Source organism: Zasmidium cellare, assembly GCF_010093935.1.
Source record: "Zasmidium cellare ATCC 36951 unplaced genomic scaffold M409scaffold_11, whole genome shotgun sequence".
Classification (NCBI taxonomy): domain Eukaryota; kingdom Fungi; phylum Ascomycota; class Dothideomycetes; order Mycosphaerellales; family Mycosphaerellaceae; genus Zasmidium; species Zasmidium cellare.
This window is the reverse complement of record NW_022986955.1, coordinates 128,121-154,466: the sequence shown is the minus strand read 5'-3', so window position 1 is coordinate 154,466 and position 26,346 is coordinate 128,121. Positions and strand designations below refer to the sequence as shown.

The 26,346-nt window shown below is 55.2% G+C and overlaps 11 protein-coding genes across 11 annotated transcripts; 6 read left to right on the top strand and 5 right to left on the bottom strand.

Moving 5' to 3' along the window:
- Nucleotides 1-112: 112 nt before the first annotated feature.
- Nucleotides 113-1,357, top strand: M409DRAFT_20790 (uncharacterized protein; the record flags this gene model as incomplete). The annotated part of the gene is made up of 1 exon (XM_033805552.1): nucleotides 113-1,357. One exon carries the CDS (start codon nucleotides 113-115, stop codon nucleotides 1,355-1,357), a length of 1,245 nt encoding a protein of 414 aa, XP_033669662.1.
- Nucleotides 1,358-3,511: 2,154 nt separating this feature from the next.
- M409DRAFT_65181 (uncharacterized protein) lies at nucleotides 3,512-5,500 on the top strand (the record flags this gene model as incomplete). Its single annotated transcript, XM_033816402.1, has 1 exon — nucleotides 3,512-5,500. The coding sequence occupies one exon, from the start codon at nucleotides 3,512-3,514 to the stop codon at nucleotides 5,498-5,500; it is 1,989 nt and encodes a 662-aa protein (XP_033669661.1).
- A 921-nt stretch (nucleotides 5,501-6,421) lies between these two features.
- Nucleotides 6,422-7,993, top strand: M409DRAFT_20788 (uncharacterized protein; the record flags this gene model as incomplete). Its single annotated transcript, XM_033805551.1, has 1 exon — nucleotides 6,422-7,993. One exon carries the CDS (start codon nucleotides 6,422-6,424, stop codon nucleotides 7,991-7,993), a length of 1,572 nt encoding a protein of 523 aa, XP_033669660.1.
- A 1,480-nt stretch (nucleotides 7,994-9,473) lies between these two features.
- On the top strand, nucleotides 9,474-10,730 carry M409DRAFT_20787 (uncharacterized protein; the record flags this gene model as incomplete). Its single annotated transcript, XM_033805550.1, has 3 exons — nucleotides 9,474-9,586; nucleotides 9,654-9,843; nucleotides 9,900-10,730. The coding sequence occupies 3 exons, from the start codon at nucleotides 9,474-9,476 to the stop codon at nucleotides 10,728-10,730; spliced, it is 1,134 nt and encodes a 377-aa protein (XP_033669659.1).
- Nucleotides 10,731-10,867: 137 nt separating this feature from the next.
- On the bottom strand, nucleotides 10,868-12,981 carry M409DRAFT_52786 (uncharacterized protein; the record flags this gene model as incomplete). The annotated part of the gene is made up of 2 exons (XM_033812173.1): nucleotides 10,868-11,291; nucleotides 11,339-12,981. The coding sequence occupies 2 exons, from the start codon at nucleotides 12,979-12,981 to the stop codon at nucleotides 10,868-10,870; spliced, it is 2,067 nt and encodes a 688-aa protein (XP_033669658.1).
- Nucleotides 12,982-13,814: 833 nt separating this feature from the next.
- M409DRAFT_65177 (uncharacterized protein) lies at nucleotides 13,815-16,214 on the top strand (the record flags this gene model as incomplete). Its single annotated transcript, XM_033816401.1, has 1 exon — nucleotides 13,815-16,214. The coding sequence occupies one exon, from the start codon at nucleotides 13,815-13,817 to the stop codon at nucleotides 16,212-16,214; it is 2,400 nt and encodes a 799-aa protein (XP_033669657.1).
- A 19-nt stretch (nucleotides 16,215-16,233) lies between these two features.
- Nucleotides 16,234-17,148, bottom strand: M409DRAFT_20784 (uncharacterized protein; the record flags this gene model as incomplete). Its single annotated transcript, XM_033805549.1, has 1 exon — nucleotides 16,234-17,148. One exon carries the CDS (start codon nucleotides 17,146-17,148, stop codon nucleotides 16,234-16,236), a length of 915 nt encoding a protein of 304 aa, XP_033669656.1.
- Nucleotides 17,149-17,558: 410 nt separating this feature from the next.
- On the bottom strand, nucleotides 17,559-18,071 carry M409DRAFT_20783 (uncharacterized protein; the record flags this gene model as incomplete). The annotated part of the gene is made up of 1 exon (XM_033805548.1): nucleotides 17,559-18,071. The coding sequence occupies one exon, from the start codon at nucleotides 18,069-18,071 to the stop codon at nucleotides 17,559-17,561; it is 513 nt and encodes a 170-aa protein (XP_033669655.1).
- A 651-nt stretch (nucleotides 18,072-18,722) lies between these two features.
- M409DRAFT_20782 (uncharacterized protein) lies at nucleotides 18,723-19,462 on the top strand (the record flags this gene model as incomplete). The annotated part of the gene is made up of 2 exons (XM_033805547.1): nucleotides 18,723-18,771; nucleotides 18,825-19,462. The coding sequence occupies 2 exons, from the start codon at nucleotides 18,723-18,725 to the stop codon at nucleotides 19,460-19,462; spliced, it is 687 nt and encodes a 228-aa protein (XP_033669654.1).
- A 351-nt stretch (nucleotides 19,463-19,813) lies between these two features.
- M409DRAFT_20781 (uncharacterized protein) lies at nucleotides 19,814-21,714 on the bottom strand (the record flags this gene model as incomplete). The annotated part of the gene is made up of 3 exons (XM_033805546.1): nucleotides 19,814-21,455; nucleotides 21,509-21,635; nucleotides 21,687-21,714. 3 exons carry the CDS (start codon nucleotides 21,712-21,714, stop codon nucleotides 19,814-19,816), a joined length of 1,797 nt encoding a protein of 598 aa, XP_033669653.1.
- A 563-nt stretch (nucleotides 21,715-22,277) lies between these two features.
- M409DRAFT_20780 (uncharacterized protein) lies at nucleotides 22,278-25,687 on the bottom strand (the record flags this gene model as incomplete). Its single annotated transcript, XM_033805545.1, has 13 exons — nucleotides 22,278-22,600; nucleotides 22,673-22,945; nucleotides 23,004-23,201; nucleotides 23,270-23,279; nucleotides 23,351-23,409; nucleotides 23,479-23,572; nucleotides 23,628-24,006; nucleotides 24,078-24,104; nucleotides 24,155-24,357; nucleotides 24,407-24,594; nucleotides 24,653-24,708; nucleotides 24,797-25,248; nucleotides 25,316-25,687. The coding sequence occupies 13 exons, from the start codon at nucleotides 25,685-25,687 to the stop codon at nucleotides 22,278-22,280; spliced, it is 2,634 nt and encodes an 877-aa protein (XP_033669652.1).
- Nucleotides 25,688-26,346: the final 659 nt, after the last annotated feature.

Here is a 26,346-nt window from a genome sequence, read left to right as displayed (position 1 = left end):
CACAAGACGACAACTTCCTGAGAGCGAGAATTCATGCACCTCCCCCACCTCAAGCTGTCCAGCTGAAAAGACCTCCTGGTTCTTGACCTACCTCCTACGGTCTTGCAGCAAAATGCGGCTGATCAACATACATACTCTCGAATTGGAAGAATTCTTCAGTCCTCCACCATACGCCATCCTCTCACATCGATGGATCGGGCGTGAAATCACGTACGAACAGTTCATGAATCCCAGCCAACGAAAGGGACCCGGGTACGAGAAGATTGCCAGCTTTTGCAGGCTTTTACAACAGCACCCGGACTACCTTCCCACCCACATCGAATGGGCATGGATTGATACATGCTGCATCGACAAACGGAGCAGCGCTGAACTCTCCGAATCGATCAACTCCATGTGGCAGTGGTATTGGCACGCGGAGTACTGCATTGCGTGGCTTCATGATGTCCACTCTAGCGATGAAGATTCGTTGCGGATGTCAGAATGGTTCACTCGAGGCTGGACACTCCAGGAGATGCTTGCGCCGGTTGAGGTCTACATTTGCGACAGCCAGTGGCGATGTATTGGGACACGGACCAGCTTATCCGACGCACTCTCCCTCGTATCAGGAGTGCCTGCCGAGTTCCTCAGGGACAATGGCAGGCAAAGAGTGCACTGGACCAGCATGGCGAAGCGCATGAGCTGGGCCAGCAGGAGAAAGACGACGCGGCCGGAAGATGAAGCGTACTGTCTCTTTGGGCTTTTCGGGGTCAACTTGCCGCTGTTGTACGGCGAAGGGACGTACGCATTCATCCGCCTTCAGGAAGAGATTATCCGCCGGTTCGATGACGAATCCATCCTCGCGTGGAAGTCGACGCCGTATGTGAGCTACGCTACGGGATTTCTCGCCTCTTCGCCTGCGAGGTTCGAGCTCTGTGGTGGCATCGATCAAGCGCATCCAGACCGGAAGCGTCAAACATTCCGGGTCACGAACAGAGGAGTGGAGATGAGCGCCAGTCTGCTGCAGCTTCGGCATAGTGGCATCGCAATCAGTGGTGGTGAGCCAAGTGATGACGATGGGGAGCCTCTCACTCTAGGCCTCTTCCTCGAAATCAATTGTGTCGACACTGTGCGACGAGGTGGCCCACAGGGCTTGCGATGTGCTCTTGCTCTGATCCGCAGGAACGACGGCTCCTTCTCCCGCGATACGAGTGGTTCGACAGACTCGATCGTGGATGAGTCGGACGGTGCTGGTGACTTTGAGCGGCTTGCCGAGAGCACCGTCTACCTGCGCAAGGACGATTACAATCACTACTACGGGGGCAATTTTGGATCTCGCAGTTTGGCCTCGGTGCCCGAGTCGTCGTGGACGGTGCTGTGAAGATTCATTGCTGCCTCAGGCATAGTTTTCTTCATGAAGTTCGAGTGGATCGCTGTGAGGCGTCGGACCATCCTAGCATGGACACGCGACAGCAGGGAGCTTATTGTTATTGGCCTGACGGAGAGTTGGGACTATGGAAGAAGCGGACTCGACTTCTAGTTCCTCGATTGCCTCTTTCGTCTTTCCTTGTGTTGATGTGGTTAGATGGCGACGTATGCGTGGCTAGATGTGGCTTGTGAATGATGAGGTGCAGGAAATGATCTGGCCGCGGCGAGGCTTGCGAATTGAACGCCATTTGCTCACAGCTACATGTACATAATAGTGAAAAGCAAAGGTGAGATGTGAACAGGTGTCCGTGCAAGATGTCTCCGTGTGGCTCGTGTGTACCCACCATTCTCTTCAAGCTTATTACCAAGTCGAATTGATGGTGGCTTCCGCGTATGCCGATGTACTATTCTATAGCGCCGGCAGCTTTAGTCTGTCCGATCTTTACGCGCTTGCGTGTCATGGAAACAATGCAATCTCACGAAGCAGGTTTTGGTCGCACAGGCTAGGCCGCGAAGGTGACGGCGAGTCGAGGTTGACTGCCTGACGAGGAGGCGACGAGGAGAGCGAGCATCATGCCAAGGCGTCTGGCGTGAGAGCAACCTGTTTTCATCAGTGCTGCGAGGCGGCATGACGAGCATCTCCACGCGAGCTAGCAGCGAAGATGCCTGGGGGAGAGCAGGCAGTTCGAATTGCCGAAGCAACTGTCGATGGAGGAGGTGCTGTAAGGACTCGCCGCCGTCTTGCCAGATTCAACCAAGATCCACGGATGGAGGTGGGATGAAGTGCAGGGATAAATTGATGGAGAATTTGATGGAGAATTGATTTGACCCGCTGTCCTGCTCATGACCATCACAAGCCTCATCAAGCAGCGCGCTACCAGACGGGTGGAAGTCAATACCAGCCACGCACGACGTCTTCACAACAGAGTTTCCGTGGACGTACGGTAGCTCTCACAGGCCGCCACAGGCCAGCGCTGGGCCAGAAGTCACCACCAATACGAGCTGAGGAGTGGTGAAGCTGCAGGCACGCAGACCGTATGATGCGGCGATGATCCGATCGGAAAGGCTGTTGTGTGAGGGCTGACGTCTGCAGCGAGGTGAAGGGAAAGGGGACGGCCATCTCTGCGCGTGGCGGCATCGAGGAGCATACGCTCAGGATCGGGTGGCAGTTTTGCCGACAGGCGCTCGCAGAAGAGTCGGGGCGGACATCCTGGGCGCGCTCCATCAAGCGAGCAAGTAGTAATTGAGTAGCAATTGATGGGCGCGTATCAATCAATGTGTGGCGTGGCGGGCGTCGATCGGTGGGTGGATGTGGATGGGTGGATGGCTGGTGGAGGGGAGCAGGTGCAGCGGGCTGTTGGCTGCTCTTGCCTGTTATGACGGAGGCTTGGCAGCAAGGCGCAGCTCCGCCTGGCCTCAAGGCCTGTCGAGGGTGTCTATCATCGGTCGTTGATGTTGTTTGCTCCTTCCCTGTCTGCCTGTGAACATCACCACATCATCTACTTCGTTCCTGCTTAATCAAATCGACGACGGGCCCCGGTAGAAATCGGGCGACGCCTCTCCCACGCCTCATCCCGACGGGCCTTGCCACGCCGCGCGCCACCACTGGCTGTGCTGAAGGCAGAAAGGCCGTGCCAAGTGGACGCTGCTGACGCCCGCCGCTGCTCGAAGCCAACTCTGCCACTCTGCCACACCACACCAGCCGCCGCCGCCGTTGCTGCTGCTGCGCTCTGGCGCTGCAATTATTCACCCACCGCCAGCAACCCCCAGGAGGAGCCTACCACCCACTTCGTCGTTCGCCAGCAACCCAGGCACGCGGTCGGCATTACTGGCGCCGAGCCAAACAGTCGTTGAGACGCTCTAGAACGTTGCGTGCCAGTCACCCACCCACCACGACGACCACCACCGACAGACGACGACGACGACGACGACGACGGCGACCAGCACGACTCGCATCGCCGTGAAATGCGCTCTCAGCCTGGCCAGTTGCATTGGAGCATAGCGTCCGGCGCGAATCGGGGGACTGACGCGGATCGATCGTGACGGCGGCAAAACATAATAGACATTTCGAATCGCATAGTGATACAATCCATGACCATATAGCCACATGGCCACGACAACGCGCGCGACGACCCCATCCCACCCTGACCCTCTCAACTCGCTCGAAACCGCCCCGCGAACGCCCAATTCCTTGTCGCCGGGCTCTCTGCCTCTCAACACCACCGGCGTCGACAACATCAATCTCCTCCGTCCCCGATCTGTGCAAAAGGCTGGTAGTGCAAGTGTTGAAGCCTCTCCCAAGGCAGCAGAGGCGCGTTTGTCGCCGGGGAGGGCGGCAGCTTTGACTGGTGCTGCCGCCATGGCGGAGATGAAGCGTAGGAAACAACAGCAGCAAAACGCAGAACCAACGTCGCGACAAACAAGTCCCAATCCTGCTGTAGCCGCGGTGCAGTCTCTCATGGGCGGAGGCGGGATCAGTCGACCGGGCGATGCGCCGGCGCCGGATAAGCTGAGCGAGCCCTTGCGCAAGGCCGCCGAAAAGATTTCTGTCCCCGACGACAGCGCGCAGGTGGAGGGTGACGCGCAGGTCAGTCCAGTCAGTCTGGGCAGCTTTGGCACGCTCGAAAGCACGGGTGCGGGAGGTGCGATGACAGCCACAGCCAACGACCAGAACTCTACCCCAGGCCAACAATTTGTGGCTGAGCCCGCCCAAATGACCGAAGGCGAGGGCTATCCAGAGAACAACGGCAACTTGACCGTGCCCGAGTCGGAAAACAAGAACATCTCCTTCTCCTACCCAGGTCCACCGCCGCAGCAAGACCAAGGCCAGGAAGGTGGCGGACCATCCCGTGGTATGAGCCTTCCGGGCTTCGGCCAAGGCAGCCCCAAGTCACCCGCTTCCAACAAACGACACAAATGTCCGTATTGTTCCACCGACTTCACGCGACATCACAACCTCAAAAGTCACCTTCTCACGCACAGTCAAGAGAAGCCGTACGTGTGTCAGACGTGCCAAGCACGGTTCCGCCGTTTGCACGACCTCAAACGCCACACCAAGCTTCACACTGGTGAACGGCCGCATACATGTGACAAGTGCGGTCGGCGCTTCGCACGTGGTGACGCCCTGGCACGACATAACAAAGGCCCTGGCGGTTGCGCTGGACGTCGGTCGAGTTTCGGTGGCGACGACGACTTTGGGCCAGACGGCGCTGAAGGCATGGACGGGGTCGAGTACGATGATGACGATGGCACCGACGAGCACGGACGACGCACAAGCGAGCCTCATCGGAAGCGCCAACAACTCGAAACACCGCAGGACCCCAACCGGCAAGTCTATCGACAGCACTCGAGTACCTACCCACCGGCACCGACGCGCGCCATGCAAGGCAGCATGGGACCACCGCAGGTCGTACACCCCGGATCGAGCACCGCCACATCGCCGCGTGAGATGTCTGGGCAGCCGAGTCCTGCGGGTGGATCGTCAATGGGCGGCTCTGCGTACTACGGGTCAGGGCAAGTGTTTGCTGAGCCTGGCATGATGACTTCATCTCCCAAGCCGCTGTCACCTGGTCAGCCTCACGATCAGCACCGGTTGAGTGTTGGAGATGGGAGTGCTGGTGGACGTAACAGGTCCACCAGTCTGACGACCCAGTTCCAGCAGCAGCACTTTGGACGTCAAAGCGGTGGAGGTAGGACGCCACCGCAGGGTAACGCCCAATTTGCACCCAACCAAGGTGGGCCTCACAACATCTTGCCACCACTGGCGGCAACCCAGCGACAGCCGACATCGCTGCCGGGAGCACCACCGCCTAACATGCACGCTCACCAGCACATGGCTCAAGGCTCCAATCCAGGCAGTCTGTCGAGCCACGGTCGGTCGTCAGGAAGTAGCATGCGGGATATGGCGCAGGAGAACGACATCTGGGGCTACGTGCGTGCACTGGAATCGCGTTTCAGCCGGATGCAAGACGAGTACGAACTGCGCATCAGTCGACTACAGGAAGAGGTCATCTCTCTCAAAGGACAGATTGGGACCATGTCGAATGCAGCGAGCTACACCAGCGACGGAATGGTTCGACAGGGGCCGTATGCGTGACTAGAAGGACCGCAAAAAGCAGCTCAGCCCACCACTGTACAATACCCTCACCTCCCACTGCCGCTCCGACAGCCGGACACGACTCAAGCAACATCAATGGAGTCGGCCCGGGCTGCGTGAGTGTGATGCTGGTGAGAGGATTTTCATCATCGAAGACACGACTGGAGTTTGTTCGCAAGAAAAGCCGGATGGACGATTGACGCAAGCGGGTGGAGGGAGGAATGCGATGCGATTGGAATGATGACTTGCTCTTCGATGTACCACTACTACTCACCCTCGATACTACGCGCTTGTTTTTGACGACTGCAAAGCGACGGAGCATGGCAGCCTGTTTCGCTTTGGCGGGATCTTTTTGAGTGAGCTTCCTCTTGGACGATGCTTGCGGCGACGCTCGTTTTTCTTTTCTTATCTGTGTACTTTACCACCACTACTAGCTGCCACGCATGGAAAGGGGCGATGTTGATAGAGGGAGCCAGTCACGAATCTCATTCTTGATTGGTGATGCTGGTTGGCATTGTTCTTTCCCTTGTTCTTGTTCCCCGCCAGCCACCACGACACACGTCTGAGATTGTCCTGCCACGCGGACTTTTCGCCCTGCTATTCCATTCCTACGGACATCTGAAACTCCGCAGCACGTCGTACGTTGGCATCGTGGCTGTTGGGCTGTGGCGTCGACATCATCACTGGCGGTGTGATTGGGCGCCACCCCCGGAGAACGCAGGTACAAGCGGAGGGCCAACTCAATCTCGCAACTGAATATCAGACCATTTTTTGGACCGCCGCCGTGCGAGCGCAGAGGTACTCTCCTACATCTGGCTGGTTGGACCTGCGGGAGTGGATGCTGCATGTCTTCTTGACTGTACGAAACGTGTCTGTGAGGAGGGAACTGGACGAGACGAGGACAACATCACCACAGCTGCGATGCACACCACCACGGCCACCACCAACGGCGACTCGACGCATGTCAATGGCGTGAATGGCACCGCGAAACACCCTCACACCAACGGACACCACCTAAACGGCGACTCCATCCCTAAATCCACCCCTACACACAATGCGACAGCAAACGGCCACCACCACCAACCACGCGCGCGCAAAGACTCCTCCCCCCTCGCCCCGCCCTTCATCGTCTCCGCCCCCGGCAAGACCATCGTCTACGGCGAACATGCGGTCGTCCACGGCAAAGCCGCCATCGCCGCCGCCATCTCCCTCCGCTCCTACTTCCTCGTCACCACCCTCTCCAAATCCCAGCGCACCGTCTCCCTGCGCTTCACAGACATCGGCCTCGACCACACCTGGAACATCGCCGACTTGCCATGGAAGGCCTTCGCGAATCCCGCGCGCAAGAAGAGGTATTATGATCTGGTGACGAGCTTGGACAGGGAGTTGGTCGAGGCCATGCAGCCGCATATTATGGGTGTGGGGAAGGGGGAGGAGAGTCCGGAGAAGGTGAAGGTACGACAGGCGGCGGCGAGTGCGTTTCTGTATCTCTTCCTCAGTCTGGGCAGTGAGAGGAGTCCTGGGTGTGAATACGCCATGCGCAGTACAATCCCCATCGCGGCGGGGCTGGGGAGCAGTGCGAGTGTCAGCGTGTGTATATCGGCTGCGCTGCTTATACAATGTCGTGCTTTGGCAGGGCCACACCCAGATCAGCAGGGCAAAGAGGCGGAAGAGCAGCTGGAGAGGATCAACAGGTGGGCGTTTGTCGCGGAAATGTTGATACATGGGAACCCCAGTGGAGTGGATAATACAGTCTCGACGAATGGACATGCCGTGCTGTTTCAGAGAAAAGACTACGCCAAACCGCCGTCGGTGTCGGTCATGCGCGATTTCCCCGAACTGCCTCTACTGCTGGTGGATACCTGCGTGCAGAAATCGACGGCGACAGAGGTTGCCAAAGTCGCGGCGTTGAAGGGGCTACATCCTACCGTGGTGGAGAACTGTCTGGATGCCATTGATAGCATCACGAGGAGTGTGTACGAGCGGATCACGAGCGAGGACTTTGAAAGTGACAGCCCCGAAGGGATACAGCACTTGGGCGAGTTGATGGGGATCAACCATGGACTCTTGACGAGTTTGGGCGTGTCGCATCCGCGATTGGAAAGGCTGAGATATCTCGTCGACCAGAGCGGCGTCGGCTGGACGAAATTGACAGGTGCTGGTGGAGGCGGCTGTGCCATAACACTGCTCAGACCGGACGTTGCGACTTCCACCACGAACGGCGACGCAGCCGAGCTCAATGGTGAGCCTGGCACGCATAATACCTCATACTCAACTCCTCTCGAACGATTAACGCAACAACTCCACGACGAAGGGTTTAAGAAGTACCAAACCACGCTGGGTGGGGATGGAGTGGGTGTGCTGTATCCGGCGGTTATTGGAGAGGAGGAGATTGATCTGGAGATGTTTCTGACGGCGGAGGGGAGGGAGGGGGTGGAAGAGCTGGTAGGTGGTGGGAGGGATCGCGAGGCTTGGAAGTTTTGGAGGCCGTGAGCACGCCATCAGAGAAGGGGCGGAGGAAGAGGAAGAGATGGATGATGTATCAAGCACTCGAATGATGAGGACAATGCTGGGAAAGTACTGTACAGTGAAGGAGGGCTCTCTGCTGGCTTATCGTGACGGACGTCGCACACCTTGGCCAACGCCCTGGATGCGATGATAGGGAAAGGACGGAGCGGAGAGGAGACGAGACGAGACGAACCTTGTAAGATCTGAGTGTGTTTTCGCTTCATTCATGGGCAGGATGGATGGATGCTTTGACCTGGAAAGGCATCCGATCTCGAACGGCTTCCGCCATCCGCAATACCCAATCCGCGATATCCACTTTTCGGACGACGTCGTTTCTTATCGAGCATCGCGAGACCTGGACAGCACTGGAGTTGCAAGGGAAGGGAATGCGCAAGCATGCACCATTGTATCGGCGGATGGCACAATCTAGCCAATGTATTACATGTATTCATCAGACTAATCGATCCTATCCAATCTTTGATCAATTCACATTACCCCATACCGCCCCCAATAATCTATGGGGTAATGCAACAGAAAAACGTGCTCCGGTCGAAGCGATCCTGGAGGGTGAATTGGAAGCCATGTCGCTCGCGCTTGCCTGCTTCGGGGAAGTTATAGGGTAAGTATGGGGTAACGAGAATTGGCGGGCCTTTGATCTGATGATGCAGTGGTGAGATGGAGCATCCTGGTCGCTTGGAGTCGGCTTAGAACGGGATGGCGGAAAATTTGTAGCTATCGTCGAGGGAGTCTCTCGGCATTTTGGAGACATGGATGGAGGGGTGGATGTCTCAGCAGGCGGGGCATTGTTATCAGCAGACACTGATGGTGTGAAAGCCATTGTTCGTTCAAGTAGTAGCCAAAGAGTGAAGTGGAAGGTGTGTTGATCAGTCTAGCCTGGGGATCCAACGACCGAAAGTAGAATAACACATGCATCGGGAGCTGCGAACCGAGAAGGGTAGGCGTGAGCACAACCACATGCATCGATAGGGCGTATGCGGGAATTCCGAGCTAGAAATTTTTAGACTTTCTCAGGCCTTCCAGGATTAACATGGATGCGGACGGGGTTGACGGACTGGTTGCATGGCAGAGTGGATTTGGACTTGATTGGACTGCGACCTTGCTGGTTGGTTTTGGCTGAGGGAAGAATACGGGATGGGATATAAGAAGGTCCCAGGGTTGAGTTCGTTTGGAAGGTTTCTCTACCTACTACGTCTGTCCACCACTGGGGTTGCTGTTGTGTTTATCGAGCGGCTCTTCTCTCGTCGTGGGAGCTTGTCTTCTTTCCGTTCGTCCTGCTCCTATCGCTATCGCCATCCCTATCGATCTTGTTTGACTTCCATATCGTTTTCGTCTGGATACGTTAGGTGGAGGTTGATATAAGAGTCGATCGAGTCTCTTTGTGGAACAGCAGCATCTCCATCCAACAACCCTTCAGTTCATCAATCGATCGTAATCTCCCACAACAATGGGCGCCGCAAAGAACACCACCCCCCTCGCCCCCTCCTCCCAAACCCGTAACAAACCTTGGCGAAAGACCCCCCTCGTCGAGAGCACCCCCCTCTCCAAAGCAGCAGGATGGTACGTAAATCCCCCCTTCCCTCCTCAATCTCCTCCTTCGACCATCACGATCGTTAAGTCGCAGAAGCAGAATCTTTCTCAAGCTCGAGAATTTACAACCCTCGGGCTCGTTCAAATCCCGTGGGTTGGGTAATCTTGTCTTGCAGTCCATGGAGCGGGCGCAGGATCCCGAGAGGGTGCATTTTTATGCGAGTAGTGGGGGGAATGCTGGGTTGGGGTGTGTTTATGGGGCGAATTTTGTCGGGAGGCCTAGTACTGTACGTCGTGATCGTGTATGGTTTTCATGAGATGGTTGTGCTGATAGTGATGGCAGGTCGTCGTCCCAATCACCACAAAACCACACATGATCGCCAAGATAAAAGCCGCCGGCGCGACGGAAGTCCTTCAACACGGTCCTTCGATCCGAGAGGCAGATGCCTACATGAGGGAAGTCGTCATGAAGAAGGCCTATGAGAGAGGTGAAGAACCCATCTACGTCTCTCCTTTCGACCATCCGGATATCTGGGACGGCCATTCGACCATGGTCGACGAGATGCGTGATCAGTTCGAAGAGCTCGGCGAGGAACCCCCTGAGTATGTCGTCTGCAGCTGCGGTGGGGGTGGACTCTTCATCGGCATCATGCAAGGCATCGAGGACCTAGGCAGTGCGTGGCGGGATACGAAAGTCTTGACCGTGAATACTGTCGGGGCGGACGCTTTGCCGATCAGTCTGGAGAAGGGAGAGAACATAACTCTGCCGAAAATCACCTCCATCGCCACGAGTTTGGGATGTGCCAAGGCAGCCGACCGGGCTTTTGAACTCGCCACCGAAGGCCACCAAACCGGCAGAGTCAAGAGCGTCGTGCTCAGCGACGCCGAAGCCGCCATGGGATGTTGGCGATTTGCAGAGGATGAGAGGATCCTCGTCGAAGCTGCATGCGGCGTCAATGTCGCGTTGTGCTACGGCAATCGGTTGAAGAAGGCGCTTAGTCGACCCGTGCGTCCAGAGGATAAGATCGTGCTGGTCATTTGTGGCGGCTCGAATGTTTCGACGTCGATGATTGAAGGCTGGAAGCAGCAGTATGGCGATTTGGATGCTGCCAAGACGAACGGACATTCGGCTGATGTTCCGAGTGCTGTGTTGGCATCGAATGGGCACTGTTGATGGTTAATAATGATGAACGAAGCGGGGTTTGTTTCTGGGAGTTTGGGTACTGGATTTCTGGGTCTTTTACTAGATGGCTGTTCATATTCCAATTTTATGATCATGATGTCGATACATGCCCTCTTCGTATTTTCAGTCTACTTCCCATCCTCCATATAATATCCAATCGAATAATTCAACCAAGCACACTGCTCCTTCTCCGGGAACACCACCCCTCGACTCGGCCAATCCAACTCCCAACTCGGCCCATCCTCTCCACTCACAGCCTCCCACTTCCCACTCTCTTGCACACCCTTCAATTCATCTGTATACCCCCTAACACGCAGATATTCCTCGTCGAAGTTGGGATCTCCTGTCCGAGCAAAGTTGGCGAAGTACCCGGAGATGAGTTGCGAGGCGAGCAGGTCGCTGGTGTCTCGCAGAGGATATTGGACGCCGTAGGTGAAGCCGGCTTCGCTGCCGTGGAGACGGAAGTAGGGCAGGTTGGGGTTGCCGGTGGGGTAGTCGGGGGAGACTGGACCGCGCGAGAGGCCTGAGGCGCCGAGGTTGTTAGGGTCGTAGCTGCACATGTCAGCATGGTGAGTATATTGATGGGGAGAGGATGTTACCCTTCATAAGTCCTGTTGAAGGTGTAATACCACGCCTTCTCGAATGCCCCACTCTTCGCTCCAGCGTATACAGTGGCTTCGTCGATACATCGAAACGTTGTATCTGTCGCTACACGCTGCGAGATGTTGAACGAGTCGAGTGTCACGTTTCCAGTGTCGTAGACTGGGAACAATCCACTGTCCAGAATAGCCTGAGCGTAATCCGTGCTGATGTACAGAGACTGAACGATGCCATCCACGAGAGATGTGACTGGAGGCTGTGGGTACGTCGCCTGCGATGCCCCATCGTTCAACGTCGTGCCAAAGATGACGGGGACATGAGCGGTGCTGGAGTTCCTGGTCGAAACGATGAGTTCTTCAGTGTCAACGTATGTCCCATCTTGCACGACATAGCGAGCGACAGCTGAAAGGTTCTGGAGAGTCTGCGCATCGACCTTTTTCAGACATTCGATCTGGGCGGAGACGGTGGATTGAGTGCATCCTGCCGCGGTGAAGATCTGTTGTCCTGCAACGGCGTAGGACTGATCGATGGTGTAGTAGGAGCTGAATGTTGTGCCGTAGTTTCCATAGAGACCCAGCGTGACGCCGCCGCCGAGATTCGACTGTGCGACCGCGCCTGCTACGAGGTTTTCTTCAATGACGGGTGGTGAGCCAAGCAACGTCCGAACAGAAGATGCTCCGGCAGACTCGCCTATGATGGTGATCTTGTTTGGGTCGCCACCAAAGTTGGCAATGTTCTCACGAACCCATCTCAAGGCCGTAAGTTGATCTGCTATCCCAAAGTTGCCCTTTATCGTCGTGTTGGGGATGGCGAGGAAGCCGAGAGTGGAGAGGCGGTAATTGATCTGAACACTGACGATATCGTGTCTGGAAGCGAGGTTGCCGCCATCCGCGCCCTGGCCTGAGCCGCCTGTGAAGCCTCCGCCATGAATTGTGAAGAGCACTGGGCGGAGATTGGTCGAAGAGTTTGTCCGTGGCAGATATGGAGTTTGGATGTTCAAGAAAAGGCAATCTTCGGTGCTGCTCGGGTCGAATGCCTGCGCGCAGTCTGAGCCATAAGCAGTGGCGTCGATTGTTTGGCCTTTCTCGCTGTAGATTGTGGAGTACTCCCAGCGATTGGGCGGGTCTGCGTATGGAATGCCGAGGAAACGAAAGGACTTTGGGTTGCGGAAGCCTGTGAAGGTATTGCCGTTGGACGAGACGGAGAGCTGCTTGGAAGTATCGTACAAGCCAGAATGAGTGCACAGTATTGGGAGTTGCTGTTGATCAGGCTGCTCCCCTTGAAAGGCTAGGCTGTTGTTCGCCTTCTTAATGGACACCGCACCGTCCTGGATCTGGTATTGCTGGTCTTGAGGCGATTGTCCAGAGTACTCTAGATATGCGAGGGAGTAGAAGAAGTCGGAGCTGTGAGCCTGTGACGTTGAGCGGGATATGAGAGATTCTCCAATGGCGGCGCAGGCGGCGGTATCGTTGCTGGATGGTTCTAGCAGAATGGCACCAGCGTGATTGCCGTCGTCTGAAGCATTGAGGTTGTTTAGGTAGAGGAAAGTGAGAGACGTGTCCACATTGCTGATCCGAGGAGACGCAAGACCAGGCCTGATCAGGCTCAATGAGAGAGCAACAGCAGTATGAATGAGTGCCATGATGGAGGACTTGTCCCTACCTTGTTCGTGCTCTCACGGCATAGCTTCAGATATATATCCTTCTTCTTTCTAGTCCTCATCTTGGCTGCCGCGGCCTCATCACCTATATCTCCTCCACGTGCTGCCTACCAGGTTCGAGCAAACGCGAGGGATCCTTGATACTTTGAGCGGCGCTGTCGATGAGGAAGCTGAAAAGGTAGTAGGTGATGCTGGTGATGCTAAGGATTCGCCCTACGGTAGACTAAGGTGAGTAAGCATCTAGGCAGTGCGATGATCTTGTCTTCGCCGTCCTGTCTCTTCTGCGGATTCTCCTCGTTCTCCCGCAAGGACCTGGGCTATGGAATTCGAGGTGAAGTTGTCGACGGAATGTTGTTGTTGGTTGTTGTCAGGATAGGACAGGGGATCAGACGCTAGAGTTATCAGCCGTTATCGCTCGCCTATATATCCAATCAATGGGCGCCAATTACTACTACATCTCCAACGCCTTCACCACAATGCTACGCACGTATTCATTCTAACCACTGGGCAGGAAACATAACTTCACATGGTTTATAGTCAATCCCGTGACGGTAACGAATTACCAAGCGCTCGGATCCGCCTCGCCTGTTCCCAGCCCGCTTGACGCATCTCTCTTTATCGGCCTTCGCCGACGACCACAGCACCTTGATAGAATAGATCCACACCACTACTCTCTCCTTTCTTTCCTTCACACACTTCCTGCATCTTCTGAGCATTTCAATGATTCTGTGGGCTGGTCGTCTGCCGTGGGAGTTACCTTGGGAGGAGTTTGGGTGAGCCCTGGCCGTTACACCAATCTGGATACCGACATCACCATGGCCAATCGGGAAATGGATCTGGACGAGTATGACCAATACATCTCCTCCATGCGCCACGACGAGTATTCCATGCTAAGCGACGACTCGCTGTATCTGGATCATGCCGGCACCACCCTCTACAGCAAGCGGCTCATGGGCCGCTTTCACACCGAGATGATGGCGAATCTGTACGGGAACCCGCATTCGGCTTCGCCCTCGAGCCAGAGATCTACGCAAATGATTCAGTCTATACGGTTGCAGTGTCTAAGGCACTTTCATGCCGATCCAGAACACTTCGATTTGGTGTTTACTGCGAATACCACTGCTGCTATTAAGCTCGTAGCAGATGCGATGAGGGAGGTGGATGATGGTTTCTGGTTTGGCTATCATGTTGACTCTCACACGAGTCTTGTAGGAGTCCGAGAGCTGGCTATGAAAGGAAGTAGGTGTTTTGAAGGAGATGCGGAGTTTGCGGCTTGGCTAGATGAAGGTGGTGAGGACGACGAGACGACAAGACTATTTGCATATCCGGCCCAATCGAACATGAACGGAAGGAGACTGCCACTAGAATGGAGCAGAAGATGCAGAGCGAGGCGACCGAGGACGTACACTTTATTGGATGCCGCTGCTTACGCTGCAACTTCACCTCTTCGCTTGGATGACCCGGACCAGGCGCACGACTTCACTGTGTTGAGCTTTTCGAAAATGTTTGGATTTCCAGATCTAGGAGCGCTCATCGTCAAGAAAGACGCCGCGAATGTCTTCGACCGGAGAAGGTACTTTGGTGGCGGCACTGTCGATATGGTTGTATGCCTCAAGGAGCAGTGGCATGCTAAGAAGTCGGCCTCACTCCATGAAAGACTCGAGGATGGCACACTCCCAGTGCATAGCATTTCTGCGTTGAAGTGCGCCATGGAGACTCACCAAGAGATCTTTCGCTCACTCGAGCATGTCGCCAAACATACTGCGGGACTGGCGAAACGGCTTTACGATGGATTGAAATCTTTAAGACACGGGAATGGAACTTCAGCATGTAAGATCTATACCCACAATGACTCTAGCTACGGTGATACGGGGAAGCAAGGACCGACTGTCGCATTCAACCTCCTCGATCGACAAGGACGCTGGGTCAGCAACAATGAAATTGAGAAGCTCGCTTCGATCAAAAACATCCATCTTCGGACTGGAGGCCTGTGTAATCCTGGCGGTACTGCGACAAATCTCAACCTGGCACCTTGGGAGATGCGTGAGAACTTCTCCTCAGGCTTTCGATGCGGCAGCGAAAGCGACATCCTCAATGGCAAACCATCTGGTGTCGTCCGGGTCAGCCTAGGAGCCATGAGTACTAGAAGTGATGTGGAGAGGTTCATCGAGTTCGTCAAAGAGTTCTTCGTGGACAAGACACCTGCCACTTCAAACCCGCCCTCACCTTTGGCACTCGGCGACGAATCGCACAAATCGAGACTGTACATCGAGAGCTTGACAGTCTACCCCATCAAAAGCTGCGGTGGTTGGCAGGTAGCTTCAAACACGTCTTGGGACGTCCACGCAGAAGGTCTCGCCTGGGATCGAGAATGGTGCATCATCAACCAAAGCACCGGCGCAGCCTTAAGCCAAAAAGCCTACCCACGCATGGCCCTTATCCGACCACAACTGGACTTCCAAGAAGGCGTCTTACGAATCAAGATCTCCGGCCAGACGGAGCAACTCACGATCCCACTCTCAAAAGACCCCAGCTACTTCTCGACCCCAGCCTTCAAACCCTACGCCGCCAACGTCTGCGGCGACCCCATCAAAGCCCGAATCTACACCTCCTCGTCAATCGCCGACTTCTTCACCCGCGCAATAGGAATTCCATGCACCCTCGCCCGCTTCCCGGCCTCCGCCTCCTCTCGCCACAGCAAGACACACCTCAAACCCAGAACGACCACTCAAGCCCCACAACCAATCCTCCTGAGCAACGAATCCCCCATCCTGACCATCACCCGCTCCTCCCTCAACCGCCTCAACGAAACCATCAAACTCACCAACGGCAAAGCTCCGCATCCCTCCGTCTTTCGCGCGAATATCGTCCTCGCGGAGAGTCCCCTTCTCTCGCCTGGACAGGAACAGCCATGGGTGGAAGATACGTGGAGCGGGATGCGAGTTGGAGGCGGTGGAGCGGGAGCAAGTGGTGGAGATAGTGGCGGCAGTGTGGAATTCGACTTTCTAGGCGGTTGTCGTCGTTGTCAGATGGTATGCGTGGATCAGGAGAGTGGGGAGAGGAATCAGGAGCCTTTTGTCACGTTGGCGAAGACGAGAAGGTTTGGGAGTGGGAGGGTGCTGTTTGGGGTTCATACTGCTTTGAGAAGGGAGGGGGATGAGCAAGCGGGAAGGGGAGGGGTGATTAAGGTGGGTGATGTGGTGGAGGCTTGGTGATGGAAAAGAATTGTAGCTCTTAGCATAATCTGAACATCCGACTTTGCACTCCACCCTCCCCTCCACCATCCTTCTTGAGCAACTCCATCGCCTGCCCATCCATCATTCCGTCAATATAGCACTCCCCAATAAACTGATACCTCCTCATCTCCCCCCTCTCCCTGTCCAAGCCTTGATCAGGACCGAGGACATACAACGCATTCCCTCCAGACAACGCCACCACCAAATCTCCCTCCCTCGCCGCATGCGGAAACAGTCCCAACTTCCTTCCCTCCTTCGTCGAACCCACCTGATGGAAGATACACACGTGCTGCACCGTCTCCTGCCTCTCGACATGGAGTTCGCGATCGATGCCTGTCAATTCTGTCGTCGACGGATGCGGTCGGCGGATATTGCAGTGAGTCCGTTCCTCGTTGTCCCAGCGGTAATCTGCGTCGACGGTGGTGGTGCGGAGGAATTCTTCGTCAGTGAAGGCAAGGGTGGGGTCGTGTTCGCGGAGGAAGGCCTTGGCCGTGGCGAGTTCGGTGGCGTTTTTGGCGGTGGTTGTGCCTGGCGGGGCGAGGCAGGAGATTCTGTCGACGACGAAGCCGCGGATGAAGAGGGAGCGGTCGGAGGATGTGTAGGCGCCGACCAAGGTGCCGGGGCAGGGAGTGTAGATGATTCTATAGTCTGGACCGACGATGCCGGTTTTGTTGAGAGGCCGGACGTCGATGCGGTAGCGCCAGTCGGGGACCCAGGAGGGGAGGTCGGGCTTGAATAGTACGTCGTTCTCGTCGATTTTGATATATTCCGGTCTGGTGTAGACGTAGCCTAGGATTTCAAGACTGCGTTTCTGCACGATGTAGAAAGCCGCCATGTCGGTGTACACGCCGAGAAGGTCTCGACTGTAGTCGATGGTTAGGCCTGAGCGTGACAGATCCGTTGCATATGGCATCGCAGCAAAGATCTTGTCTCTCAGGTCTGTGGCGTCTGTTGGCCGCAGACCATAGACGAGCGCTAGCAAAGTCGACAGCTCTTATTTGTGAGGCTTTTGATTCCGCTGTGCGCGGTGGTTCCATGCTCGAATCATATTGTACACGAAGCCGTTGTCCTGACTGGCGAATCTGAAGCGGTCGGGATAACCTGGCAGTCGCCCGTAATGGACTGCAATTGCGTTCGTGCCGATCAGTTGTCGGAAGAAGAAGTGGTGTATGCCGCAAAAGAAGACGACACGATGCACGCTGGCCTCTTGATAGACCCAAGTCCGGGTCCAGTATCTTCGGCTCAATAGATACCTAAGACCTTCCCATGCGTCCATGTTAGAGGCATCGTCGGGGAAGCCGGGTTTGTCGATCGAGAGCTGGATCAAAAGCTCGCCAAGGGCTCGGCTCCAGGGTGATTGTTGTGCACGGTGGTGAAGAACTCCATAAATTCAATAGCTTTTTGTATCTGTTCGTCCCGGTGAGGCAAGCCCAGCCATGCAACGACATACGTCGCTTGCTCGTATATCCGTCTCATTAGCTGGACCTGGTGACCACGCTCATCCAGATCGGCCTGATTGATGCAGATGAAGTCCACCCATAGCATTAGCTCATCGGCGCGCATCGTGTTGCACAACGACCTGATGGCGTTGTACAGGTTACTTTGGACTTCCACTGCAAGTCCATTGACGATGAGGCGGCCTTCGGGATCCGACTCGCCCTCTTCCTTCCACGCATACGACAGGGCGGCATAGTCTGGCGCGGAGTCCAGGCAGGCGGAGAAGAGCGAGCATGAGATGTCGCCATCTTGATACTGGGCGTTGGTAAAGTCTAGGAGGCGGACATGTCCAGGAGGCAGTGGATCATAGAGGTCAGTCACAGTGCTGAGAGAGTCCATATCCGTTCATACTCGGGGATCAAGTGTGTTATAGTGTGGTAGCAAGCCCAGAGACATCCATATTGTCAACGCCGGTATATTTGTGTCCTTTCTGAGTTGCAACGGTGCGTGCTTTGTGGCTCATCGCTGGCCTCATCAGCCAGCTTTCGCTTCCTCATGTTGGTCCAAGACCCATCGCCTCGAGGCGCAGCATCCCCTCAAGAATGTGTCGTTTTGGGTAAACGCTCAAGTAGTGGGCGGCATAATGGCCTGAGGTGAGCTACTGCTTCACAGGTCAAGATACAGACTTCTGATGGGAGGAGGGTGTTCGGGAGTCAGAGACGTCCAGGGTCAATCAGATTGAGTGTGAAGAAGGTATGTCACCGTCGATACCGAAAGTGGAAGGACCTTATCAGTGGGTCGTCCCGCCGCCGCCATCCAATCTTAGTAATGTATCTTGTCCAGACCTCCAATTAAGCCGAGAAGAAGCACCACCTGTCTTCCATCAATATCTGCTGGCCATGTTGACGAGCAACACACCCTGACATTGATTGACATTGATTGACGTCGCTGTGCATCGCGAACGAATCCCAGCCAGCTCCAGCTCCATCTTTTCCACCTCAGCTGTCGCAAAACCACCACCACATCAACAACACGGCGAAGTCACCCACCATGGCGCCCAAGAACAGCTCGCCCTTTGCGACATTCCTCATCGTAGGACGTACGTTCAGTACCACTCCTCTCCCCGCGACAACAGCTAATATAATATCCCAGCGACCTGCTTCTTCCTCGGCATCCTCTTCGCCCTCTTCCCCTACGACTACCACGTCCTCTGGACCACGCCCACCACCCTCCCCTCCGACGCCATCCCGGGCACCTCCCCGCGCGACCCCTACTTCACCCTACAAGAGAACCACCTCAAGTTCCTGCACGCCTCCCCGCCGCTCATCTCCCGCATGCTGCACATCGTCATCGGCACGGGCTTGCTGGGATTCATGATGAAGCTGTACAAGCCCAGCGAGGCGAACATGCTCTTCGATGGCGCGAGTTTGGTGTTGTACATGTGCGGGATTACGGTCTATATCGCGAACATCGTGAAGGGATTGAGGACCGTGACGGCCGGGGCGTACGGTGGACAACCCCTCCCGGAAGGCGAGAGTCTCGTAGGCAAGATCCAGGAGGGAAATGAAGGGGATTATATCGGCCGGGAGGACAGTTTGAGGGTTCTCGCGGCGAGTAATACCATCTTGGCGCTGGTGCTTGTTGGGGTGTTGGTGTTGCAGGCGGGGCAGTGGTATGCGCAGAGGAAGGAGGCCGAGGAGATTGAGGCGATGGACAAGGCGAGGGATGAGAAGAAGAGGAGTGGGAAGGAGGGGGTGAAGGAGGGAAAGGAGGGGAAGAAGAAGCAGTAGATTGGGATATTTAGCTTGTATGATGATGGCGGCGGTGGGGTAGAGGTTGTTTGATAACGAGTAGGTAGAGGAAACGATACCCTTGGTGCGGATTGAGAATTGTATGATCACATATTCAACCAGTCGTGCATGGATATTCGAATGCTTTTTTAGTGATGCTAGCGCTATCTATATTCGCCATTTGGCCGTCTCGTCCACGTCAGACATCCTCGCTTCAGCAGAGACTTTCGAGGAAATCGACGACATCTTATTCTTCTCCGATTTTGGTGTTGAATGTGTAAGGTAAGATGATGGTGTGTCCGCGCCAAGTTCATCATTTCATGACAGACATCATTTCAAGCAAGTGGTGTCCTAGTGATGGAACAACCGCATATGCTGCTCCACAAACGTGATGCCCAACTGTTCGGCCGTACCGAAGCAGGCCTGGTCATTCTGGCTACCAGTCGGCGCAGCAATGTACTTCACACCGCTGCGACCCACGCGGTAGACATTGTCAGTGAATGGGAAGAAGGCATCGCTAGACACGGCGACTTCGGACAACTTGCTGAGCCACTCCTTGCGCTCTTCAGCCGTGAAAGGCTTGGGGACCTCGGCGAAGTTCTTCTCCCAATCTTCACGCTCAGCACCGCTGTCGGGGACGATGCCTGAACAGAGCAGGTCGATGGCGTTGCTCTTGTCGGCGCGCTTGCTGCCTTGCTTCCACTTGATGGTGGTGGCACGCTCGTGGAATCGCATCCACCAGTTGTCGGCCTTGTCGCCTGCGAGGCGGGTGCAGTGGATGCGGGATTGCTGACCAGCACCCAGGCCGATGACTTGACCGTTCAGGGCGTAACAGACGGAGTTGGATTGGGTGTATTTGAGAGCAATCGTGGCGACCGTGAGATCGCGGAGGGCGGGCTCTGCAAGGGGCTTGGAGTCCTTGGGGACGATGATTGTGTTGAAGGTTGTGTTGGGGGAGATCTGGGCATCGTTGCGGTGTTGTGAGAGTGTGATGCCGTAGAGAGTTCGGAGCTCTTGTGGGTTTGGTGTGTAGCTTGGATCCATTTGAAGGACGAGGTACTTGCCTCCCTTCTTCTTGGCCAAGATCGCGAGTGCGTCTGGGTGGTAGCCTGGGGCGATAACTCCGTCGCTGACCTCCTTTCCGATGATCTTGGCGGTCGGGACGTCAACTTCGTGAGACAGGGCAACGACATCACCGAAGCTGGACATGCGGTCTGCACCTCTGGCACGGGCGTATGCTTGGGCAAGGCCGGAGTTGTCAAGGCCTTCGATGTCTTCCACCATGTAGACTTTCTTCTCAACATCGCTCAGCGGCACACCAATGGCAGCACCAGCTGGTGAGACGTGTTTGAAAGAGGCGGCAGCTGGGTATTGGAGAGCTTCACTCAACTCCTTGACAAGAGGCCAGGCATTGAGAGCATCCAGAAGGTTGATGTAGCCTGGTGAGCCGTTAAGAACCTTGAAAGGCAGCTTGCCGCTGGTGACATATGCGGAAGCAGGCTTCTGGTGTGGGTTGGCGCCGTATCGGAGGGATAGCTGTTGAACACCGTCACCGGCGTACTTCTTGCGGAAGAAGTCCGAGATGGCGTTGTCGTAGTCAGCAGTGTGGGAGAAGGCTTTGAGAGCGTACAATTGCCGCTGCTTGTCCGTCACCTCGCCCTTCTCCAGTTCTTGCAAGAAATCGTGGTAGTCCTCTGGGTCACTCAGAATGGTGACACGCCCGTGGTTCTTCGCAGCCGCTCGGATCAAAGTCACGCCTCCAATATCAATCTCCTCGACAGCTTCAGGGATGGTAACGTTGATCTTAGCAACGGTGTCCTTGAATGGGTAGAGATTGCAGATGACATAGTCCACTTTGTTGATGTTCTGCTCGGCAAGGTCCTTCTCGTCTGAGGCTAGATCACGGGCTAGGATACCGGCATGGACTGCTGGATGGAGAGTCTTGACCCGGCCCGAGAGCATCTCGGGCGCTTTGGTGATGGCCGAGACATCTCTGTGTGGATGTTAGAAGTGAGAGAAGGTAGGAAATGAGAGAGACGGTCGTACTCAACCGGGAAGCCACCCTCCCGAATCAGCTTGGCCGTGCCGCCGGATGCGAGGAGGCGAATGTTTTGTTTGACCAGGCCTTTGGCGAGATCGAGCAGGCCGGTTTTGTCATATACAGACAGGATGGCTATGGGAGCGTGAGTGGTGGCATTGAACGGGATCTGTCGTCTCTACTCACCAATCTTCTGCGGGCCGTCAGACGCCATGGTGAGGGGTGTGATGGTGTGAGTGCCGTTGTCGAGCAATCCACTCGAGATTGGCCTCAGAAAAGTCTACTTGCATGTGACGCCGTTTGGATTGTGGCTTTTCGCTCTTCGACGCCGCGGGTTTCCAGAAGCGAGGTTCGGCCCGCCCCGCCGCACTTGCACCGGTCGATCTCGCGACGTCCTCTTCCATACAGTACATCTTCGTGCCGGACAGATCCCCTGACTCCAGGTGACGCTGCTCCCGCACGCCGAGGCATGGAAGGACAGGGCGCCGTCACCCGGGGGACAGCAAATCCGCCTCGTTGCTCGCGTGCAATAATCCCCTGTGTGCAGACGGCGGACCGAGGGAGGGGTCCTCAATCAATATCACAGCACAACTACCGGTTGACCCCCTGTGCAGGCGGCCATGTTCCTAAACCTATCCCGCCGCTCGCAGTTCACTCTAGTGCATGTTGAGGCATCACAATCATTGGACACGAAGATGGCAAGAAATCGGGGCTTGTAGTGCCTGGGCTTTGCCGGTGTCTGATTCATTCTCACTATCGTGAAAAACTCCTCGACCCTCAACCACTTCTCTGAGACAAATGTTGTACTCGTGCTTTCGCCTCTGCCAGTTCTTCAACGGCTTTGGTCAGTGCCTCATGGACTCGTCCTCGAAGAGCGGGATCTCGTTCGCTCTCTTGTGCTGCATGCTCAGTCCGCAAGATATCCAACGACCGCTCCAGTGCATTGACGTGCTGCGTCAACTCTTTCCGCATACATTGCTCCAATGTCACTGTTTGCAGGTCGAAGCCCGCGAGAAATCGCCGGATCATGCCTTCATAAACGCCAGGATCGCCCATGGCGGCAGAAATGCGATTGATATTACGATTGCGGAGACCACTGCCTACAACAATGCGGTGAAGCGGATCGGTCAGTGAGGTAATACGATTGACGGTGGAGCGCGAAGGTAGCTTACCGCCATCTTGCTGACAGGCTTGGTATGTGGGTTCGAGGGCTTGCCCGAAGAATGCCGTTCGGGATGGCTGAGTGAGGTCATGCTTGAGAATCCTGAGAAGTATGTTAGATTCGGTCGCGACCCTCAATGACTCTAGAGTGGCGAGTGCCCACTTGTAACTGGTATAGAAATTTTCCATCGAAGAAGCGATGCTGATTCTCATGAGGTGCTGTCGAGCAGGCAGCAGCGTGAGCAGGGCTTCCATAGCCTCGGACGGGATCCTGAGATCGTTGCCTGATAATAAAGACGTTAGAATGTTTCAATTCGGCGGGGCGTGTGGTTGATCCATCACCTAGGGCATGGATGCCGACGGCATTCTCGATGCTATCCAAAAGACGCTTCTCGTGATTCGTGATTACAGAATCGAGCGACTTGGTAGGGTTGGCAAGATCCTGAACCATCGCTGACATGGCTTCTTGATTCCAGGACAGGGGTTCTCCACCGGGACGTCGGAACTCTCCATGTCGGCGGCAGAAAGCAGCAAAGGTATCTACGGTGAATGAAGGTCAACAAGGCAACTTCGCCTCAAGTACATCAAGCACTCCACCTTGTACATACTCCAAGCAAACTGTGCGCTATGTGAGCTGAAGCCTCCTGTATGACATGAAGTACCGATCAATCTTGTAGGTATTGACTTACACCGGACCAATCACGCACTTTGTCGGTAGCCGCAGCGCTCCAAACTTCGCTGTGCTGGCCTGGTTTTGACATCACACACATCAACTTCAGCTCGATTTCGGGGAGTTCTACCTCTCGGATTGACTCACAATCAAGGACAGTCTCCCGGCAAGCGCGATTGAATCGGTCGATGATCTGCGAGACCTGCGCTGCTCTTCCAAGAACATTCTTTGGTGAACCACTCTGATTAGAAGGTATTCGTCTAGAATAAGTCTTCGACTGGATGGGGGTTGCGTACCGTTCTAAGGTTTGTCTCAAACTCATCGAGTATCTCACGAAGCCGTAGTCGCTGTTCACCTGTCAAGTTCCCGGCGCCAGTCAGTACCCAGGAACCGACGTCTGATAGTAACGTAGAGACGTCCAGCTCGATGAACGACATAGCAATACTGATTTGGTTACGAGAAACCAAACCAATGCAGTATTGACGCAGGCGAGGGATCCCACTGAGTTCCAGCCATCGCGAGGACTGGCCGTCTAGATCGTTTCGATGTTTCCACCAAATCGTGTTGCTGATACAAAATGCAAGCACGGCTCGATTAGGGGAGACCAGATTGTCTTCGTTTCGAAGCTGACGAAGCACGTCGTCGTTGCGGCCGTTGATCATGAGATCACTCAGCCTGCTCTCGCACATTTATCAGCATTCACGGTCTTGTCACAGCCTTTATAGGCATGTATCATCTGTACGTACTCGAATTGGCGCTCATCAAGCGTTCGCCTGTGAAAGAAGCTAGTCAGTAGTCTAATAGCATATGCGTAGGTTCTTACCTGGCACGACGGAGCCTGCGCCACATGTCTTCCTTTCTTTCGGGCGAGCAGTCCTCATCGTCGGTCGAGTCATCGTCCAGTCCAAGGTCACGATACAAATCCTTGACCTCGGCACTGGCGTTGTCCCGGTCCTTTGCTAAGTTGGCGATCCTAGATCCCCGGGGGCGTGGCGAATCTCTTGCGGCCTCGTTCTCTCTGATATCCTATGCGACGTAAATACCAATGGTCTAAACACAAGTGGCAAACACGCACGTCTGAACATGTGCAAATAATCCCAATACTGGGTAACCCTGCTCGGCGACCGAGCTCAAACACTTGCTTAACGCACTCGTCGGTTGTGGCACGGCCAATACGACAAACAGCAAATATGTCATCGCATTCTCTGTCAACGAGGTATCGTTCCGTCACGTTACGACGTGCCGAATTCAAATCGTTGAGACCTGGAGCGAAATGTATTTGGGTCAGTGTTGTAATCGAAAGATATAGCACACGTCGCACCTGGTAGATCAACCAAGACAAGCCCCTTGCTCAAGATATGTGCTTTCATGTACACGCTGCGGTGTTCAGGTCAGTTATCAGTTTCTCTTCTTTATGATCGTCTCGATGAGGAATGTCGCAGCCTACCGAACTTTTTTGACGTACGGCCACGGCGACTTCACGAGTCCCCCGTCTTCATCAGAGGGCCACTGCTCAGACGAAAGCCGCAAGAGTGCGTGTGAGCATTGTTCCTGAGTAGAGTAGGCGACAAGACCGTCGATTATGGTAGGGGTCGACATCTCTTGCCAATGCAGCAGCGTGGCCAAGGCTGAAGCCTCGCTCCCGCTCAGCAGCTCTTCCAGACGTGGAGATGAGAACATGGCCTTAAAAGTGTGCTCAGCGAGGCTTGCCCGGGTGGCGATGTTATCTAGCACGCCTGGATCTTGCGTGCGTCCCTCAGCGGGCTCAAGATGATGAGCTCTGTAAAAACCAAGGAGCTCCGAGAGTCGTCCTTTCATTTCATTTGTGTCGAAATGGACCACGTCTAACAGAAAGTCGTTGGCCTCCCGGTAATGGAACTCGACAATGGCACACGTGCATGCCATGCCACTGTTACCCTGTAGCTATAGAGTCAGACGAACAACTCAAGAAAGAATGTAGACGTCGAAGTCGAAGCTGACTGACCGTCCTCAGAAAGTTTTTTCTATCCAGGAGTGAATTGAGCAGACTGCTCTTGCCGACTCCAGATTGCCCCACGAAGCCGACGGTGCGCGTCGAGGGGCATCGAAAGTCTGCATAATCCCGTGCTTTGGCATAGAGACGGCTGATATGGGAGCCGGGTTCAGTGTGTACAGCGCCGCTTCCCAGGGCACATGCCAAAGCCTTTGCGAGACGTCTTGTTCTGTCCAGACTTGGCTGCAGTGGTCCTCGATTGAAGTCGTCCTCTGGTAGTTGCTCATTCTCGACCACGTAGGCAGTCCGTCCTGGACTCGATGGTCTTGACGCACGTCTCGATCCAGAAGTTGCATCGAATGCTATACCGGGGGGTTGCAGCATAGCTGTGGCCGGGCTTGTGTCTACACTGCCAGAAATGCGGAGTCCAGCGAGGCGGTCCACGGTGCTGTCACTACGGCCTGCTTGCGTGCTCTCGGAATGCACGTCAGACGAGGCAGAGCGACTACTGGCGTTGTCACAAGAAGGCGGCGGGGTGAGCGAGGGCGGTGGTGTATGCTGGCGAGCATCTCCGTAATCTGAGCTGCTTCCCTCAACGGTTGCAACAGGTTCCTGTGATGACCTTGTGAGGGCAGATGACACAGCTTGGCCATTTGTGACTTGGTTGTTCCTAATAGAACTCGGCTGTGGCGTAGCCTGTATGTCTTTCCCCAGGATTGGGCGGCGCTAAAGGATTCAGGTTCACTCAACGTAATGCCCGGTGATACTGGACGACTGCTCACAACTTACAACCATACTGCGATAATGCTGAAATGTAATACACCTTAGATGTCGCCCAGTGCTGAGAAAGACCAAGACGAAGGTAAGAGATCGAAGGTCCGTAGACATGTATATGAACGGGCGGGCGGACGGCTGAGCAGGCTCGCGCCGGCCGCTTCCCTGTGCCGCGTGGGAACATGAAGCGACCGTGCGGCTGTGGGATGTCGGTTTGCTCCTGCGGCTGTGCCACATTGTCACAGGCCAACTAATGCATGGCCTGCCTA